General features: G+C 52.0%; 1 protein-coding gene across 2 annotated transcripts in view; it reads right to left on the bottom strand.

Annotated features, from left to right (window-relative positions):
* Positions 1–17,625: 17,625 nt before the first annotated feature.
* The window catches only part of LOC144945596 (inositol 1,4,5-trisphosphate-gated calcium channel ITPR1-like), a 252,589-nt gene continuing 248,483 nt past the window's right edge, over positions 17,626–21,731 (bottom strand). For both annotated transcript variants that reach the window (XM_078874090.1, XM_078874089.1), the window contains exon 56: positions 17,626–18,952. In XM_078874090.1, coding sequence (XP_078730216.1) covers positions 18,857–18,952 — 96 coding nt within the window. In that variant the 3' untranslated portion in view covers positions 17,626–18,856. The remainder of the gene's footprint in view (positions 18,953–21,731) is intronic.

Here is a 21,731-nt window from a genome sequence, read left to right on the forward strand (position 1 = left end):
CACGCTCGCAGTGCAGAGTAAATGAGGGCTGAAATCCACGCCAACTTAAGCGTGGGGGGTGGGTGGAGGCTTAAGGCGACGCAAATTCTGCGAAACGACGCAATTCGGGACAATGCCGGACAAAGCGACGATGGACATTATCCCCGCACTCTTACGACGTTCCGCCACCTCGGCAGCAGCAGGAGCAGCCTGCAGCCCAGAGGTCGCAATCGGGTACCCGATACCCGTACCCTACCCGATACCCGGCTACCCGTACCCGGCCGCGTACGGGTACCCGTTTGTTACCCTGGTGCGGCCGGGTACGGGTACGGGTAGGCCGTGAGTCACTGGTGAGTCACCGTTTGTCACTCATTTCGGGTAGGGTACGGGTAGGGAACGAGTACCCGTACCCGGCCAGGTACGGGTACCCATTTGCGACCCTGGTGCGGCCGGGTACAGGTAAGGAATCAAAACCCGTTTGCGACCTCTGCTGCAGCCGTCAGCTGTCAGCTCCACGCTGCTCACGCAACGCCATCGCACATCGCGAGCGCTGTTCACGCTCAGTTCCCACTGCTTGGCCTGGGCCGCAGGCCACTTATCTGGCGAATGATGGCAAATCGAGAATGAATGATGGCAACCTGCAATGCTCTCCGTGTGTGTGGGTTGTGAGCGGTGTGCGGGGGAGCGGTAATGTAGCAGTGGTTAGCGCGCCACCAAACACGCACGCACACTTTCATAGGTGCTCGCTAATGTGTATGTGTGTGTGTGTGTCAGTGTGAGTGCTTTATATATTCCACACTAGGGGGGAGCGGTGGTGCAGCGGTTAGCGCTACGCTGCGCTACGAACCCAGCGACCCGAGTTCGATTGCCGCTCACAGCCAACACCGGTGACGATTATTTGAACCGCTCCTCGGCCTCCCCAAGGTCGACTCAGCCTCAAATGAGTACCCGGTGCGGTGTGTAGTAAACATCGCCACTGGGGGAGACAAAGGCGGCCGGGCGTGGTGTTGACCACCCACCCCGTCGTGTGCCGTGCCGGCCTTCATAGTTGCTCGCTAACAGCACTTGCCCCAACAGTCTGCCACAGGCTACACGGGGGCTCTTTGTCTTTGGTGTGAGTGCCCCCGCCTGTCTGTTTACCCGTGCACCACCCATCTCCTGTTCTCCGTCGAGATTTCTGTCTGACAACGACAACGACGGTGATCGCATCGAATTCCTGACGTTGGCAACGCATGCCGCGTTCGTCAAGCGTCTGTGGACGTGTGGAGAGTTGAGCTATTGGTCTCTGTGTCTCTCTGTGTCTCTCTGTCTCCTTTTGTCTGCAGACCTGTCCTGCCACTTTGTATTCCTGTATGGGTCTTTGTCTGGGCTTCTGTTTGTGATGTGTTCCTCATTGTCTGTGTGTGTGTCTTTCCCTCTTTATAATACTGCGTCTTATTATTGGTTCTTTCGGTAAAGTCACGTAGAAGGGAAATAATAAAATAATAAAAATATAAAACAATAAAAATGATCACGACGTTTCGACTGCAACACAAGCAATCATCATCAGGTGTGAAATCCACAGCAAGAAAATTTGAAAAAAGTGGCGGTTTTTCCTCACCAAGAATATGAATCCCTGCAGTCACGAAAGCTTTAAATAAAAAAAATACTGCGTCTGTTTTACTCTTTACATTGTCCGTTTGTCCGTCTGTGGGGCTGTCTCTTGGCCTGTCTGCCTGTCCTGTCTGCCTGTGTCTCTGTGTCTGCATCTGCTTGCCTGTCTGTTTGTGTCCCTGTCGGTTTATCTGCTTGTCTGCCTTTCTGCCTGCTGGTCTGTCTGTCTTTAGGTCTGTCTGTGGGGTTGTCTGCTCGTGTGCCTGCCTATCCATCTGTCTCTCTCTCGACGTCCTTGTCTGTCTGTTGGGTCTGACAGCGTGTCTGTCTCTCTGTTGCTTTCTTTTGCACGGCTGTAATTAATCCATGAGGTCACTGAAATCTCCAGCAAAAAGACAAGTACAAAGATCCCCCGTATAGCCTTAACAGACTGTTGGGGCAAGTGTTGTTAGCGAGCACCTATGAAGGCCGACACGGCACACGAGGGGGTGGGTGGCCAGCACCACGCCCAACCGCCTTTGTCTCCCCAGTAGCGATGTCTACACACCACACCAGGTACTCATTTGAGGCTGAGTCGACCTAGGGGCGGCCCAGGACCGGTTCAGATAATCGTCACTGGCGATGGCTGTGAGCGGGGTTTGTAGCGCAGTGTAGCGCTAACCACTACACCACCGCTCCCCACAACGCGACCACAACCACAGACACGCGCTGTGGTTGATACCAAGTCGTCTGAATGAGGACGATGATTCGAAGAGAGAGAGAGAGAGGGGAGAGACTTTGACTGGGATGATCCGAGTCACGACAGAGATATGTACAGCTTCTGCCCTGGCGGTACAGCCAACTAGGTACGTGCACTTTTAAACTTGAAATCCACCCGTCCTTTCAAAATAAAGGTCCTACCTGGGGGATATTTAATGCTTTGGTTAAAACAAGAAAATATTAAAGTTCTGCATAGTGTTTCATTGTTTTCCCTCGCGTTATTAATATGATTATTGTTGTTGTTGTCGTCGTCGCTTTAAAATGTTGGTAAATAGAACATGTGTGATTAAAACAAAAAAACAATGAATGCTCGCTACACGTGGAATGGTACTGTGGTGGGGTAAAACGCGGGTTGCCTGCCCGCACGTCCGACTCTGCGTTGACCGGATTGCGGTGAGATTTGATTTCGAGAGGATTTATACAATCGGACCCCGTTCACAACCGCACGGCACCACCACACAACCACACATCACACAACGACAGGATCAAACAACCACACATCACACAACCACACATCACAGAATCACACAATCACAGGATCATACAACCACACATGACACCACGTGATCACATAACCACACATCATACGACCATACATGACACCACGTGATCACACAACCACACATGACACCATGTGATCACATAACCACACATGACACCACGTGATCACACAACCACACATGACACCACGTGATCACACAACCACACATCACACCACGTGATCACATAACCACACAGCAGAGGTGGGACAAAGTCATTGTTATGCAAGTCCAAGTCGAGTCGCAAGTCATCAAATTCATGACTCGAGTCTGACTCGAGTCCAAGTCACATGACTCGAGTCCACATCTCATAGGTGGGACAAAGTCATTGTTATGCAAGTCCAAGTCGAGTCGCAAGTCATCAAATTCATGACTCGAGTCTGACTCGAGTCCAAGTCACATGACTCGAGTCCACACCTCTGCCACACAGCCACACAAAATAACTCATCACCACCCCACACACCACAACCACACACCAACCAAGAATATCGCAACCCGTAAGTGGTCACCACTCCCCATCACCACTCCCCATCACCACTCCCCATCACCACTCCCCATCACCACTCCTCATCACTCGATCATGACTCCCCATCACGCGACCACCACTCCCCATCATCACTCCCCATCACCATTCCTCATAACCACTCCCCATCAAGGCGATCACCACTCCCCATCACCACTCCCCATCACCACTCCCCATCATCACTCCCCATCACCACTCCCCATCACCATTCCTCATAACCACTCCCCATCAAGGCGACCACCACTCCCCATCACCACTCCCCATCACCACTCCCCATCATCACTCCCCATCACCACTCCCCATCACCACTCCCCATCACTCGATCATGACTCCCCATCACGTGACCACCACTCCCCATCACCACTCCCCATCACCACTCCCCATCACTCGATCATGACTCCCCATCACGTGACCACCACTCCCCATCACCACTCCCCATCACCACTCCCCATCACCACTCCCCATCACCACTCTCCATCACCACTCACCATCACCACTCCCCATTACGCTATGGCCACTCGGTACGTCGCCCATCGCAAGTCCGTGAGCTCTCTCTCTCTCTGTTTTTTACGATCAGAGAAAATAATAAGATGCTCGGTGTAGTCGGCACTTTGCTTCGTTCATGATTTGTTTTTTTTAATGCTTTGCTTTATGTAAACTCCCTCCCCCCCCCCCCTTTTTAAATGAAAGATTTCACAAAAGATGTCACGTTCTGCTCTCCTTACCTCTCTCTCTACCCCTCTCTCTGCCCCCCCCCTGTCTCTCTACCCCCTCTCTCTCTACCCCCTCTCTCTCTACCCCCTCTCTCTCTACCCCCTCTCTCTCTACCCCCTCTCCCCCTACCTCTCTCTCACTCTCTCTCTCACACCGCGAGGCAGATCTGTGGCCCTCTCACCACCCGTCACCACAGAAGGATCTCATTGCTCACCACGCCTGTGTGCCAACAAAACACAAACACATTCGTGGGACAAGGCACATCGATTTTGTTTAGTGGAATTTTGTTGTTTTTGATATTGTTGCCTCGAATAAGACATCTGGTCCGTCATCCAAGAATAATAAGAATCCCCCATCCACCGCACCACCCACCTCTCCACCCACCGCTCCATCCATCCACCACTCGCTACTCCACCCACCCACCGCTCCATCAACCCAATGCCCCATCCATCCACCCACTGCATCACCCACCCATCCTTCCAACCACCCACCCACCGCACCGTACACCCACCCACTGCAGACTTGAATATATCTTCCCACTCCGATTGCCTGATTTCAAGTGGCAATACGTTTCCACAGCTCGAGCGCCACGCTAACAAAAAGGCGATCGACAAAAGGCGCAACCTAGACCTGGGAGTGCTGAGCAGTTGGAGATCAGAACATCTCAAGAACCTTGACGGAATATATAAATGTATTAGTTCCTGCAAGTGATGTGGGGTGGTGAGCCATTTTTAGAGCCTCATAGGTTCATAGCAGTATCTTAAAATCCACTCGCAATTTGACCGGTAGCCAATGAATGAAGATATAAGAGTGCCTGGTGAAATGTACTCATGAAATGGTGTACGTGGTGTAAGCACACTGGAGTCTCCCAGTATTTTCCTTCAGCTCCCAGCCAGCAAGACATAGGAGTTTGTGTGTCTCTCTCTCTCCCCGTGGTCGCGTGGATTTTTCTCCGGGTCCTCCGTTCCCCCCCCCCCTCCACATGTAGAATCAACGTCACCACGCGGTTTAGAACATTCGGCTGCTGTACATTTCCACGTGATGATGACGATGATAATCCCACTTCGTTGAGCGTTCATTTGTGATAGCCAGGTCACTTCTTGAAAATGAGCCACTACATAAATCTTGACTTAAAGCTTTCGTGACTGCAGGAATTCATATTCTTTGGGTCTTTCGGTAAAGTCACGTAGATATACAATAAAAAAATGAAAAATAAAATAAAGTCATATAGATAGGTTAAAATAAAATAGCAAAATACTACGACGTTTTGATCGCAACACAAGCAGTCGTCATCAGGAAAAGGGGATTAGCCTCTAAAGGCAAACTGTTGATCAAGGTTTAAAATGGGCGTAGCCCAAGTGTGTCAGCAGCATGGGCGGCACTCGTGGTGGGTTTCCACCAATTAAAGGGCTGCCAGGTAACGAGCACCATCACTTACATTAACATTAGCTGCCCCGCCCATGCTGCTGACACTTGGGCTACGCCCATTTTAAACCTTTATAAACAGTTTGCCTTTAGAGGCTAACCCCCTTTTCCTGATGACGACCGCTTGTGTTGCGATCGAAACGTCGTAGTTTTTTGTTATTTTCTTTTAACCTATCTACGTAAATTTATCGAAAGAATACAGCCACTATATAGTTCAGTGTGGGCCGCGTTACCTGGTAAAAACAAAAACGAGTTTTAAGTGGTAACAGTTTTTTTTCTGTTATAGGTAACCCAGGTCAGCTGGCAGGAGTTGCAAAGGTCTAATGATTGGCTGTCGAAATGTTCTGGAGATGACAATCCATCTTCTTGGTTCTTTCGGTAAAGTCACGTAGAATGGGAATAATAAAATAATAAAAATAAAACATAATAAAATAATTCTCGCGACGTTTCGGCCACAACGCAAGCAGCCATCCTCAGGTGGCCGAAACGTCGCGAGAATTATTTTATCATGTTTTATTTGTATTATTTTATTATTTCCATTCTACGTGACTTTACCGAAAGAACCAAGAAGATGAATCCCTGCAGTCACGAAAGCTTTAAATCGATGACAATCCAGTTGGGTGGGATTTCAAAGGGTAGTGGGTAGGTGGGTGGTGGTGGTGGCGGTGCAGGTGAGAAGGGGACGGGGGTAACGGGAAAGGAACGGACGATGACGACGTGAGGAGTCTGCGCGGGGGAGTTGAGGCGACCGCACATCGAGTGGCGGTGTTGTCAATAATCATAATGATAGTAATCAATAAACGTGAGGGCGCGGTTGCGAAACGACGTACGAAAGGGGTAGTACGTATATCGGGGTGCTACCGTACTATCCGTGGGGGTGTAAGCATCGACTTTCGTGATATATTTCTCTCTTTCTCTCCATTATTCAAACAAAAAATTGTGTTTATACGTGTGCCCCCTTTTGGCAATTACATTTGTTTCCACGTCTAATATGCGTGCGCGATGTACCGTGATAGCAATGTACTGCGTAGGCGCCTTTCTCAATCCCCTGCTGGATGAAGGCCTCGCCACAGCGCGTCGACGTCACGCTCGCGAGGGGCCTCCGGCCACGCGGTGGCCTCCCACGCTTGACCCGGTGCGGGTCGCTAATGCCAGCGGAGGGCCGCAATGGCTGCAGATGTCGCTCGTCAGCCGGGGATTGAACTCGGCGGATCGGCGGTTTACGGCACCCCGAGTGCTAACCACCTCGCCGCCGCCGTCACCTTTAGGCGTCCGAATGATGTATATATGTACACACAGTCACATGGTGCTTCAAAAGATGTTAACACTTACTGAGAATTTGCAACAATACCACGAGAAATGTGCTGCCTCCGGGCATGCGTTGACAATGATGACGAACACGTTGAGACTCTTTGACCTTTTTGAAGTCTTTCCGACAGACCTGTTCTTTTCCTGAGGACGGCTGCTTGCATTGTGGCCGAAACGTCGTGAGAATTATTTTATTATGTTATATTTTTATTATTTTATTATTTCCCTTCTACGTGACTTTACCGAAAGAACCAATAAGGTTTTTTGAAGCTATTAACAAACATTTGTTATCATGTTACAGTGTATTACTACTATCCGTTATTTTCCCATTAAAAACAATAGTCCCATATAAGTGTTAAAAAATCATTTTTAAGCACCCTGTATATGTGTTTGAAACAAACAAACAAAAAACAATCAGGATCGTGCGAAAATAAAACTAACAAACAATAACTCGCGTGACCTCGGTCGAGTTTGCGACGAGTACCAACGTAGCGACTGTCCGGGATTCGTATGTACGTGTATGTGTGTGTGTATGTTGAACTTCTTTCGCGCCGTACGTAGCCAACCCGTGCTAACGAGGGATTCTGACGGACACGCAAGCGACTGTTCTGCCGTGAGCTGTCAGACCACGCGTGCTTCGCGATTTGTACAAACGGGCCTTTAAATAAATATTACCATTATCACCCCTTGTAAATGATGAACGTGCACGTGACCATTGCGTGTGGCTACCTGTAAGGTATTGGGTGGCAGGAGTTTGTTTTGCGTGAGCACTCTTTTATTTCGATTTAAAGCTTTCGTGACTGCAGGGATTCATCTTCTTGGTTCTTTCGGTAAAGTCATCTGAGGACGGCTACTTGCGTTGTGGCCGAAACGTCGTGAGAATTATTCTATAGTGTTTTATTTTTATTATTTTATTATTTCCATTCTACGTGACTTTACCGAAAGAACCAAGAACACTCTTTTAATATGAACCCTAAATTGTTACAACTTTACTATTTTTCAATTTTTACCAAGGTAGGGCCCAATGAACTTTGTTGTTCTTTTCAGAAGCGACCCTGCTCACAGATGACTGCTCAACGAAGTGGATTATCATCATCACGTGGACATTTATAACAGCAGTCAAATACTCTAAACGCGTGACGTTGATTCTGAATGTGGAGGGAAAAAAGCGGAGGACCCGGAGAAAAAAATCCACGCGACTATGGGGAGAGAGAAAGAGAGACACGCAAACTCCCAATATACAGCAGGCGTCAGGGTCGGAATCGAACCCACGGCTTCCTGTATACCAGGCGAGGTAGTTAACATATCCTAGCCATCGTGATGATGAGAGACAGAGACACGCAAACTTCAAATGTGCAGCAGGCATCAGGGTAGGGACTGAACCCATGACCTCCTGCATACCAGGCGAGGTAGTTAACATCTCCTAGCCATCGTGATGATGAGAGACAGAGACACGCAAACTTCAAATGTGCAGCAGGCATCAGGGTAGGGATTGAACCCACGACTTCCTGTATACCAGGCGAGGTAGTTAACATCTCCTAGCTATCGTGATGATGAGAGACAGAGACACGCAAACTTCAAATGTGCAGCAGGCATCAGGGTCGGGACTGAACCCATGACCTCCTGCATACCAGGCGAGGTAGTTAACATCTCCTAGCCATCGTGATGATGAGAGACAGAGACACGCACACTTCAAATGTGCAGCAGGCATCAGGGTCGGGACTGAACCCATGACCTCCTGCATACCAGGCGAGGTAGTTAACATCTCCTAGCCATCGTGATGATGAGAGACAGAGACACGCAAACTTCAAATGTGCAGCAGGCATCAGGGTCGGGACTGAACCCATGACCTCCTGCATACCAGGCGAGGTAGTTAACATCTCCTAGCCATCGTGATGATGAGAGACAGAGACACGCAAACTTCAAATGTGCAGCAGGCATAAGGGTCGGGACTGAACCCATGACCTCCTGCATACCAGGCGAGGTAGTTAACATCTCCTAGCCACAGCGATGCTACGAACATCAGAAAGAAGTGTACATCTGCTTCATAGATTACGAGAAAGCCTTTGACTCAGTCGACCACGACCGACTAGCAGCTCTATTAAAACAACTGGGACTAGATAAAAACGACATCAACTTCATCATTGCTCTTTATTGGAAGCAAACAACCCAACTCCGATATGACAACGAATTGACAGACCCAACACCAATACAAAAAGGTGTACGACAAGGCTGCCCACTTTCACCCAGTCTTTTAAACATCTACTCGGAGCAGATTTTTGATCGAACACTAGCAGATAAAAACATTGGTATTAAAGTCAATGGACAATACATCAACAACATCAGGTATGCTGACGACACTGCACTGCTGGCCGATTCGGAACAAGACCTACAACAAATCTTGGACGAGGTTGCCGCAGAGAGTCAAATATGGGGCTTACGAATTAATAAAGAGAAAACAAAGGTTATGAAGGTCAGCCGAACTACAAGCGAAATAACAATCAAGCTTGGTAGCGAAAAATTGGAACAAGTACACCGATTTAAATACCTTGGTGTAATCATTGACAATCAGTTGAACCATGAAGTCGAAATCAAGAGCAGAATTGAACAAGCAAGGCAAGCATTTATTAAATGGAAAACACTCCTTGCAGACCGCAACTTGAGTACATCACTGAAACTGCGCACACTGAAATGCTACATCTGGTCAATTTTGCTGTACGGAGTAGAGACGTGGACACTGACAACAACAGCAACAAAAAGGCTCGAAGCTTTCGAGATGTGGCTGTATCGAAGAATGCTGAAAATCCCATGGACAGCCAAAACCACCAATACACAAGTTCTGCAAGATATGGGCACTGACAGGCAACTGCTGAAGACCGTCGTTAGCAGGAAGTGTTACTACCTAGGCCACATTGCCCGAAACGACCACAAATACCAGCTATTAAAGCAAATCCTGGAAGGAAAAATCGAAGGGAAAAAACGACGAGGACGGCCAAAAACGACATGGCTCAGTGACATCAAAACATGGCTACAATTAACAACAGCAGCACAAACTCTACACGCCGTGCTAGACCGGGACCAATATCATCGTGAAGTCGCACACGCCGTTAGGCAGCACTAAAGAAGAAGAAGCCACCGCGGTGCCCCAACCTGCTAAACCACAGGCGTAGAAGCGCCATACTTTGAGATTGTATTGACCAAACATCCCTGGCGGTACGGCCAAGTGTATTCTTGAATTAATCTGTGCGGATCTTCGATCCTGTTTTCTGCTCAAACGGAGCCAAACACTCACCCGTCCCTACGTGGCCCCACCAACCCCCTCGCCCCCGAAGCTCTGGGTCATAGGCGCGCTTAGCTACAAAGGCAAAGGTCCCCGACCCCCCATAAAGCCTCTAGCAGGCTGCTGGGGCAAGTATTCTTTGGTTCTTTCGGTAAAGTCACGTATCAAGATAAAATAATAAATATAATAAAATACTAACATACGACGTTTCGATTGCAACACAATGATTGCTTGTGTTGCAATCGAAACATCGTATGCTAGTATTTAATGTATTATTTTATCTTGATACGTGACTTTACCGAAAGAACCAAAGAATAATTCCTGCGGTCACGAAAGCTCCAAATGAAGTTTGCTGGGGGCAAGTGCTGTTAGCGTGCGACCGCACTCATCAAGAGAACCGCGTGCAAAGTCACGCGAGCGATTAGTCAAGGGGGGGACGCGACGCGCGACTTGCATTAGCCTCCTGACGGCAGGGCCTGTCTCTGGCGAATGCATCTCTGCTAATTTCAACTTTCATTATATTTTGTGGGCGCTTCGCTCCCTGCCAAGTTGGCGTAGAAGGGGAGGGGGGGATGTCCGAGTGCGGCGGTGATGGATTGCGGTGATGGATTGCGGTGACCGCGGCGGGGATTTCTTGACGGGCAGTAGCGAGTCGCCAGACGGAGCGGTGACGCACGACGGGCAAAAAATAAATAACTTACTAAACAGACGTAGAGATTTCCCTGCGAAGCGTTAACAGACTGCTGGGGCAAGTGCTGTCTGCGAGCGCGTCTTTTAAACTAAACCTTTATCTTACCAGGTAAGGCCCCGCTGAGATGAGTAGCTCTTATTTTTTCATGAGCGACTCTGGCTACAAACGATAGCTCAACGAAGTGGCTTATCATCACGTGGACATTTATAGCAGCCAGATACTCGAAAACGCGTGACGTTGATTCTAAATGTGGAGGGGAAAAAACCGGAGGACCCGGAGGAAAATCCACGCGACCGCGAGGAGGAGGGAGAGACACGCAAACTCCAAATTGACAGCAGGCATCAGGGTCGGGATCGAACCCACGACCTCCTGTGTACAAGGCGAGGTTGTGAACATCTCCTAGCCACCGTGATGATGATGAGAGAGAGAGACACGCAAACTCCAAATATACAGCAGGCGTTAGGGTCGGAATCGAACCCACGACCTCCTGTATACCAGGCGAGGTAGTTAACATCTCCTAGCCATCGTGATGAGAGAGAGAGAGACACGCAAACTCCAAATATACAGCAGCAGGCGTCAGGTCGGGATCGAACCCACGACCTCCTGTATACCAGGCGAGGAAGTTAACATCTCCTAGCCACCGTGATGATGATGAGAGAGAGAGACACGCAAACTCCAAATAGACAGCAGGCATCAGGGTCGAGATCGAACCCACGACCTCCTGTATAACAGGCGAGGTAGTTAACATCTCATAGCCACCGTGGCGCCCCAAATAACCCCTATTCTCAGGTGTAGTAAGTCACGAGGGGGGGGGGTATATGTGCGTGCCCGATTGGGTCACAGCGGGTTGGTTTGACATCGGCGGCACTCACAGACATGGAGCCGCGCGGGGGGAGCGGTAGTGCGGTAGTGCGATTGTGCGGTAGTGCGGTAGTGTGGTTGTGCGGTTGTGCGATTGTGCGGTAGTGCGATTGTGCGGTAGTGCGATTGTGCGGTTGTGCGGTTGTGCGATTGTGCGGTAGTGCGCTAGTGCGGTTGTGAGGTAGTGCAGTAGTGCGATTGTGCGATTGTGCGATTGTGCGGTAGTGCGATTGTGCGATTGTGCGATTGTGCGGTAGTGCGGTTGTGCGGTTGTGCGATTGTACGGTAGTGCGATTGTGCGGTAGTGCGGTTGTGCGGTTGTGCGATTGTGCGGTAGTGCGATTGTGTGGTAGTGCGGTAGTGCGGTAGTGCGGTAGTGCAGTTGTGCGATTGTGCGATTGTGCGGTTGTGCGGTAGTGCAATTGTGCGGTAGTGCGGTTGTGCGATTGTGCGGTTGTGCGATTGTGCGGTAGTGCGGTTGTGCGGTAGTGCGATTGTGCGGTTGTGCGGTAGTGCGGTTGTGCGGTTGTGCGATTGTGCGGTAGTGCAATTGTGCGGTAGTGCGGTTGTGCGATTGTGCGATTGTGCGGTTGTGCGGTTGTCCGGTTGTGCGTTTGTGCGGTAGTGCGGTTGTGCCATTGTGCCATTGTGCGGTAGTGCGGTTGTGCGATTTTGAGGTAGTGCGGTTGTGCGGTTGTGCAATTGTGCGGTAGTGTGATTGTGCGGTTGTGCGGTAGTGCGGTAGTGCGGTAATGCGGTTGTGCGGTAGTATGGTTGTGCGGTTGTGCGGTAGTGTGGTTGTGCGGTAGTGCGCTAATGCGGTATCTGCGGTAATGCGGTTGTGCGGTAGTGTGGTTGTGCGGTAGTGCGGTTGTGCGGTTGTGCGGTAGTGTGGTTGTACGGTAGTGCGGTAACGCGGTGCACGTCGCACCGCGCCACGAAACCCGAGTTTGATTCTTTTTTTTCTCGGCCAACTGCGGTGGCGAATATCTGAACCGTTCCTGGGTCTAGCCCAAGGTTGACTCGGTGTGTAAACGTCAGCATTGGGGAGACAAAGGCGGTCCGGCGTGGTGTTGGCCACCATCCACCCCCTCGTGTGCCGTGCCGGCCTTCATAGGTGCTCGCTAACAGTACTTGCCCCAACAGTCTGTTAAGGCTATACGGGAGACCTTTGCTTTTTGTCTGTGAGTGGTTCATTGAACGGTCGGGTGAGCGAATGGGTGGGTGAGTGAGTGGATGGGTGAGTGGGTGAGTGAGTGGATGGGCGAGTGGATTGGGTGAGTAGGTGGGTGGGTAAGCGAGTGGATCGGCGCGTACGTCGGTAGGTTGCTGAGTGGATGGGCGAGTGACTGGGTCGGTGAGCAGGGTAGGTGAGCGGGTGGGCGGGTGAGTAAGTGGGTGGGTGAGTAGGTGAGTGAGTGGGAGAGTAGGTGAGTGAGTGGGTGGGCGGTGAGTGAGTGGGTCGGTGAGCGAGTGGGCGGGTGAGCGAGTGGGTGGGTGAGTAGGTGAGTGAGTGGGTGGGCGGGTGAGTGAGTGGGTCGGTGAGCGAGTGAGCGAGTGGGCGGGTGAATGGGTGGGTACACGGGTGTGTGAGTGGCTAAGCAGATGGATGAGTGAGTGGGTGTTGGGGAGCGGTAGCGTCGCAGGTTGGCGCTACGCTGCTACGAACCTGGCGACCCGGGTTCGATTCCCGCTCACGGTCAACACCCAGTGACGATTATTTCAACCGGTCCTGGGCTTCCCCTAGGTCGACTCAGCCTCAAATTAGTACCTGGTGCGATGTGCAAACATCGCGACTGGGGAGACAAAGGTGGCCGGGCGTGTCTGCTGGCCACCCACCCGCGTCGCGCGCCGTGCCGGTCTTCACAGGTGCTCGCTAACAGCACTTGCCCCGACAGTCTGTTGAGGCTACACGGGGGATCTCCGTTGTCCCTTGACCACCTTCTCCTGCGCCATCTCGCTTGCCACCATGTCCGATCGCATCCACAAAAGACAATGATATCGTTCTTGTTGTCGTCGTTGTTGTATCCTTAAATCTTTTAACTCAATTTGAACCCACTTCCCAATTTGGTATCGACTGCAAACTTGGTATACTTATGTCATGCTGATGACGATATTATATTCTATCATTAAAATATATACATTTTTAAACATTATTTTTTGTCTGTTATGTTTAGGCTTGGCTCTAATTGTCCACGGTAAACTCACGTTGGCTGTAAATGGCCACGGCCCCTTACGTTATGGCAAGCTTCGGGGCCACTTCCTGGAGTCGTGGAGTTCTTCCATTACGAGTACATTTCATAAAAGCGTGTTTAAAATCAAGTTTTTTTTGTAATATTACTTCTTTAATTCTCGCGTCGAGACTTCATTGTTTTTTTTGCCAGCCGAAGGGTCAAGGAGTAATTTAATGCGAGCGCAGACGTCGCTGTGACGAATGGCCGAGGTCATCGATCTTCCTTCGATTTATCGCAGCTGCGGGGGGTGGTGGGGTGGGGTGTGGGGCTGGAAACACGGGATCGAACCCAGGCATATCTCCACCGTTGTCGCTCCAGGGCTCTGACCTCCCCGAGGCATCCTGGGTCTGCCCCTCCAAAAACTCGGTGGGAAATCGCAACGCAAGAAAGGTCAATCCAAGCAGAAAAAAAAGAGTTAATTTTTTTTTTATGTTCAAGTTCAAATCGGTTTTACACTAAATCGGTTTATTCTGTTGCGCCTAACGCGGGCTGGTGACAATTCGTGAACGCGTCCAAGATTCACCGACAATCACAAAATCAAGGGCGGGGAGGGAAGGGGGAGCTGATATTTTCTTGTCTTATGTGGTACAGGGACGCCTCGACCTAAGAACAATATAGGCACTCCCCTACTTACGAACGTGCGACTTAGGAACTTTCAGAGATACGAACAAACCTGTCCATATGTCCAGTTGCCTGTCCGGACCGAAAGTCGTAAGTTCAACAATATATGGCGATGGTGGAATCTACCGTACATCTACAGACCGTGAAGAACTGGTGGCATCTACATCTGCAGAACGTGAAGAACCAGTGGCATCTACATCTGCAGAACGTGAAGAACCAGTGGCATCTACATCTGCAAAACGTGAAGAACCAGTGGTATTTACATCGGCAAAACGTGAAGAATCAGTGGCATCTACATCTGCAGAACGTGAAGAACCAGTGGCGTCTACATCTACAGAACGTGAAGAACCAGTGGCATCTACATCTGCAGAACATTAATAACCAGTGGCATCTACATCTGCAGAACGTGAAGGACCAGTGGCATCTACATCTGCAGAAGGTGAAGAACCAGTGGCGTCTACATCTGCAGAACGTGAATAACCACTGGCATCTATATCTGTAGAATATGAAGAACAAGTGGCATGTACATGTGCAAAACATGAAGAATCAGTGGCATCTACATCTGCAGTCCACGAAGAACCGGTGGCATCAACATTTGCAGAACATCAAGTACCAGTGGCATCTACATGTGCAGATCGTAAAGAACCAGTGGCATCTACGTCTACAGGAGATTATACAAATTCTAAAGCCATTCCACGCGTTCAGTGTACACGCCGTACAACATGTTTGGAATCGACAGGAGTAAAGTTGGACTCAAACAAATAAACTTACGAACAGACCTCTGGAACCGAACTCGTTCGTAAGTAGAGGTAGTCCCTGTACAGATTTCCCTCCCTGCCCTCCCTGCCCTTCCCTCCCTGTATATAAATATTAAATATATAAGACGTGCGTGGCGGGTAATGTACGGAGATGTGTGTCCGTTGAAAATGAAAACGAAAGTAAGAATTAACGAGAGAAGCTTTACGGGCGGCGCGTTTTGTCCACTTCTTCATCGTGTTGCTGCTGCTGTTGTTGTGGTTGTTGACCCCCCCCCCTGGATCGAACTGGGCCGGGGGGGGGGTGGGGAGAGAGGAGTGGAGACTCCTGGAGTGGAACCAAAACGGAACGGCATTGATTCGCATCGCAGACAAAATGTTTAACGGATCAATTTTAAATTGGCTTTCCAAGTGTCTTTAATTTTGATTTTTTTTTAATCAATTTGCACAGTCTAGTGATGATGATGATGATGACGATGCCACTAATTATACGTGTTTCATCCCATATTCTCCATTAAACGAAGCGGCTTTTTTGTTGCACCTAAGAACCGCTCAGCCACGAAGGGTCACGAGCCCGGATCCATCCCGAACTCGAAGCCCCGCAAATCAAATCGCTCACGCGAAAAAAAACAACAACCCACACTCGGGCGGTACCTTTCTGAAAAGGCATCGTAACAAAACAAAAGACGAAAAAAACCACCACCGCGTAAACCTTTGCCATCGTACACATTTACGATCTTGAGGTTTTGAAACTTTCCTGAAGAACCATCGTCAGCTAAACAGGCCACCCCAATCCCCCGACCGAGACGATTTGTCGCGTCCAAAAAAGACGGTTCGGTCGAGGGACCACGCCAACACTTGATGCAGTCGCACCACGTGGCCTTCCCGTTTTCCGCGCAATTTTGTTCCAAGTCAAGATGGTGGCCAGCTAAACCGTCTCCCCCCCCCTGCCCCCCGCTACTTGCAACCCACCACGGGCGTCAGCCGCAGTACAAACCGAGTCGCCCGGGGGGGGAGGTCGCCGCGCAATGACAACTTTGACCCCTTTGGCGTTCGCGTTCTAACGTCGCCCGTGACCGTCAAAATCCCGGTCCGAGGAGGCGAAGGGGCTTCGGTTGAATAAAATAGCGACGCGCTCACGCCTGGACCTGCACGTGGGCGCCGTGGGGAGTTCGTCGCGGGAGGGAGGAGGGAAGGTGGGGGGGTTCAAGCCGTAGGTTTTTATCGAGCAGCGTTGTCGACGAGAGGTCGGAGGCGAGGTGCGGAGTCGCCCGTGTGCTCGCCGCCCCCCTCCCTCGACCTGCTCGCCCCCGTCTCCCCCGCCGCCTCCATCACGGCGATCGATGGGACTCCAAAAAAACGACAGAGCGACGAGCCGATCTCGGAGGTGGACTGCTTCAGGGACCCCCCCCCCCGTCGCCCCAGGATCACCCACCGGGGTGTCGCAGCCACGCACACGTAAGTGGAGGGGGTGGGTAACACCGTCTCTCGTTCGGTCGCGTTGTAAATTAAGTGAAGGGGGGGGGGGGGGGAAGATAAAACACCCCCTCGACTCCTCTCACTCGGGGCGGTTAACGCGACCAGCCGGGCACACCGCAGCAATCCTGCTTCACCTCTCGCTCGCTTGTGGCCGGGGCTGCTGCTGCTGCTACGAGTGAGACACGGGGGGAGGGGAGGGGGGGGTATCTGATGCTGCTGTCGAGCAAAAGGTGAATCCCTTTGAGGGAAACGGAGGGGTGGGTGGATGGGTGGGTGGATGGGTGGGTGGAGGGGTGGGTGGATGGGTGAGTGGGAGGAGGGGTGGGTGGGTGGATGGGTGGGTGGATGGGTGGGTGGGTGGAGGGGTGGGTGGGTGGATGGGTGGGTGGAGGGGTGGGTGGGTGGAGGGGTGGGTGGATGGGTGAGTGGGAGGAAGGGTGGGTGGGTGGGTGGATGGGTGGATGGGTAGGTGGAGGGGTGGGTGGATGGGTGGGTGGGTTGATGGGTGGATGGGTAGGTGGAGGGGTGGGTGGATGGGTGAGTGGGAGGAGGGGTGGGTGGGTGGATGGGTGGATGGGTGGGTGGAGGGGTGGGTGGATGGGTGGGTGGGTGGATGGAGGGGTGGGTGGGTGGAGGGGTGGGTGGAAGTGGCACGACAGCCTTGGCGGTTCGCGGTTGCGGCCACCGTCGTGGTGGCCACAACCGCGAACTTCTCCCGCGTGACGTGCGGTGCCTCGAAGCGGCCGCAGCAGATGACGCCGCGAGCCGCGAGCCGGCGCGGTCGGTGCGAAGGTCTTTAACATTCCACCCCCCGCTCCCCCGCTCCCCCGCTCCCCCGCTCCCCCGCTCTCACCCCCACCCGCCCCAACACCGGCAGCACGCGGCCAGGAAGCAAGGCGAGTGGACCTGCGCTGAACGAGGAGGAGGAAAGCTGGAACATAAAATGGCCCAGAATTTTGTTTGTTCGTCGGTCCGCACCGACCACCCCCCCCGCCGCCCACACGCACTGAGAAGGGTGAATTCGTTCAAACGCCACCGCCACCCCCCCACCCGCAGGAGGCGGTTACGCGCAAGACAGAGAGAAAAAGCCGAACTCTTTCTCCTTATCCTCCTCTTCCGCAGCAGCAGCAGCAGCAGCAAGGGTTAAATTACGCGCCCAAGTTTTGTTAACAACGACGACAACAATATTAATAGCAACAACAATAATGACGACAATAATCGCAATCAGGACGCAGCACGACCACGCAAAGAAACCTCATGCAAAATAATTCCGCTCCGTGAAACGGATGGAAAAATTGTTTAGGATTGAAAAAAAAAATAATTCATCCTTGACAAGCGCGGGTTCCCCGCGTTGTGCCGACCGTTGTACCCCGAGTTGTTCCCTGCGTTGTTCCCCAAGTTGTTCCCCAAGTTGTTCCCCAAGTTGTTCCCCAAGTTGTTCCCCAAGTTGTTCCCCAAGTTGCTCAGCGCATTTCCTCTCTCGGGCTCTCGCCACGCACCACTGCGGACACCTTCAGCGGTCGGATTCGATGCCTCCGCACCGTGGAAGTCGTGGCCTCGCGAGTGCGAATGGAGGAGCCGCGACACGTGCCGCGTCCATTCTTGCCATTAATTGTTCTCAGTAAATGGGTTATTGTTGGACAAACGGCGTCCCGCATCGCGACCGGCCACCGCCTCAACCGCCACAAGCGCCACCACCAAAAACAACGATAAAGTGGCGGCAACGTCACCACGCTGCTTGTGCCATGCTCGGTGCACTTTGAAGCCACGTGAAGCGTCGAACCACCACCACCACGACCCCCGCGGAGGTCGCCTCTCCCACAATCCCTTGTCGACGAATCCCGTTGCTCGTGCCGTAGTGCGTCAGTGTTGCCACTGGGTGAGACAAAGACGGCCGGGCGTGATGCTGTTCCGCCCATCCCATCGTGTACCGCGCGTCGGCCTCCCTGGCTTGCTCGGCGAACTGCACTTGCCCCAACGGGGTGCTGAAGTCTATAATGGACGGGCGAGGGGGATCTTCGTCTTTGCAGTGTGTGCGTGTGTGTGTGCGTGTGTGCGTGTGTGCGTGTGTGTGTGTGCGTGTGCGCGCGAGTGCTCAAGCCGCGGGCTGCTGTGGTGCTGCCGGGACGTTGAGGTGTGGGGGGTTGTGCAGGAGCCCAATCCGCTGCTTGTGCTTGCGCTGCTCCGTCATCTGCAGGGAGGCACGTGCACACATGCACACAGAGATAAAGATCCCCCAGATAGCCCACACAGGGATGTTAGGGCAAGTGCTGGCAGCGAGCAGCACCTACGAAGGCCGGCACGGCGCACGAGGGGGTGGGTGGCCAGCACCACGCCCGGCCGCCTTTGTCTCCCCGGCGCTGATGTTTAAACACCGCACTAGTGACTCATCTGAGGCTGAGTCGACCTAGGGGAGGAGGCCCAGGACCGGTTCAGATAATCGTCACCGGTGGTGGCCGTGAGCGGGAATCGAACCCGGGTCGCCAGGTTCGTAGCGCAACGCGCTAACTGCTACACTACCGCTACCCAAAGACAAAGATCCCCCGTATAGCCTTAGCAGACTGTAGCAGCAAGTACTGTTAGCGAGCACCTATGAAGGCCGGAACGGTACACGAGGGGGTGAGTGGCCAGCACCACGCCTGATCGCCTTTGTCTCCCCAGTGGCGATGTTTACACACCGCACCAGGTACTCATTTGATGCTGAGTCGACCTAGGGGAGGTCCAGGACCGGTTCAGATAACCGCCACTGGGTCTTGGCCGTGAGCGGGAATCTAACTCTGGTTTGCCGGGTTCGTAGTGCAGCGCGCTAACCACTACACCACCGCTCCCCACACGCACACACACGCACATACACGCACACACACGCACACGCACGCACACGCACGCACACACACGCACATACACGCACACACACGCACATACACGCACACACACGCACACGCACGCACACGCACGCACACACACGCACACACACGCACATACACGCACACACACGCACATACACGCACACGCACGCACACGCACGCACACACACGCACATACACGCACACACACGCACATACACGCACACACACGCACACGCACGCACACGCACGCACACACACGCACACACACGCACATACACGCACACACACGCACATACACGCACACGCACGCACACACACGCACACGCACGCACACGAGGATGCTCCACTTGAGCTGCAGAGACTGCCGGTGTATTAAAAGTGTTTGCCAGGAACAGGAAACCTCTCGCGACGGGAAATGTTGCACTTTGGAACATGGGCGGGAATCGATGCATCTTCAAAGAGATGCGTCTGAAAAACCAGGTCTCCTTTGGCAGTAAAGAGTTGCAGAGATTTCTTTTTTCTCTCTCTATCTCTGTTCTTTCCATTCAAATCCGAGAAACCATGCCGGGATGAAAGATACGAAGTGCTACTGCTGCCTGACTGATTAACCCGCACCGATAACACTGGTCAACACACTTTTTCTGGCATAAGGTAATTCCAACGGTTTTAAGGTAATTTTGGGGTGCTGATTCCAAATCTGGCATCAGTTTTTGTCTATCACATCAGGTTTTTGAGATATAAAATATTGCATTTTCAATAAAAACTGCAGAAGAAAAATTATTAAATAAATGTGGATATCTACATAAAATGATCTTATAAACACACTGTCCTAAAAATACAGCACCATATTTTAACACTAAAGCAGTCACTGACTCGCAACAACTTGCAATCATAAGCGACAGAGTTAATTTTGGGTAAAATCAATGAAAATGGGGTATGCCGATAGCATAAAATGAGATGTGATAGAGCAAATCTGAGACCAGATTTGGAATCAGCACCCTGAAATTAGTCTAAAACAGCTGCAAAAATCCAGGCCAGAAAAAAATGTTTTATTTTGTTGACCAGTGTGATGAGACCACGTGGCCCCAGCACCTCGAATCCCCTCCACCGACCTCCCAACGCGAATCTCTCATCAATATCCAGATCACATTCATGGTCAGGGATCCTACACCGACTTAGCCTTGCCTACCCCGCTCCCCTCTCATCTCACTCTACTCCCCTCCACGCACTCTCCTGCCTCTCCCCTCTCATCTCACTCTACTCCCCTCCACGCACTCTCCTGCCTCTCCCCTCTCATCTCACTCTACTCCCCTCCACGCACTCTCCTACCTCTCCCCTCTCATCTCACTCTACTCCCCTCCACGCACTCTCCTGTCTCTCCCCTCTCATCTCACTCTACTCCCCTCCACGCACTCTCCTGTCTCTCCCCTCTCATCTCACTCTACTCCCCTCCACGCACTCTCCTGCCTCTCCCCTCTCATCTCACTCTACTCCCCTCCACGCACTCTCCTGTCTCTCCCCTCTCATCTCACTCTACTCCCCTCCACGCACTCTCCTGCCTCTCCCCTCTCATCTCACTCTACTCCCCTCCACGCACTCTCCTGCCTCTCCCCTCTCATCTCACTCTACTCCCCTCCACGCACTCTCCTGCCTCTCCCCTCTCATCTCACTCTACTCCCCTCCACGCACTCTCCTGCCTCTCCCCTCTCATCTCACTCTACTCCCCTCCACGCACTCTCCTACCTCTCCCCTCTCATCTCACTCTACTCCCCTCCACGCACTCTCCTGTCTCTCCGCTCTCATCTCACTCTACTCCCCTCCACGCACTCTCCTACCTCTCCCCTCTCATCTCACTCTACTCCCCTCCACGCACTCTCCTGCCTCTCCCCTCTCATCTCACTCTACTCCCCTCCACGCACTCTCCTACCTCTCCCCTCTCATCTCACTCTACTCCCCTCCACGCACTCTCCTGTCTCTCCCCTCTCATCTCACTCTACTCCCCTCCACGCTCTCTCCTACCTCTCCCCTCTCATCTCACTCTACTCCCCTCCACGCACTCTCCTACCTCTCCCCTCTCATCTCACTCTACTCCCCTCCACGCACTCTCCTGCCTCTCCCATCTCA

This window comes from Lampetra fluviatilis, chromosome 38, assembly GCF_964198595.1.
Source record: "Lampetra fluviatilis chromosome 38, kcLamFluv1.1, whole genome shotgun sequence".
NCBI classification, from domain to species: domain Eukaryota; kingdom Metazoa; phylum Chordata; class Hyperoartia; order Petromyzontiformes; family Petromyzontidae; genus Lampetra; species Lampetra fluviatilis.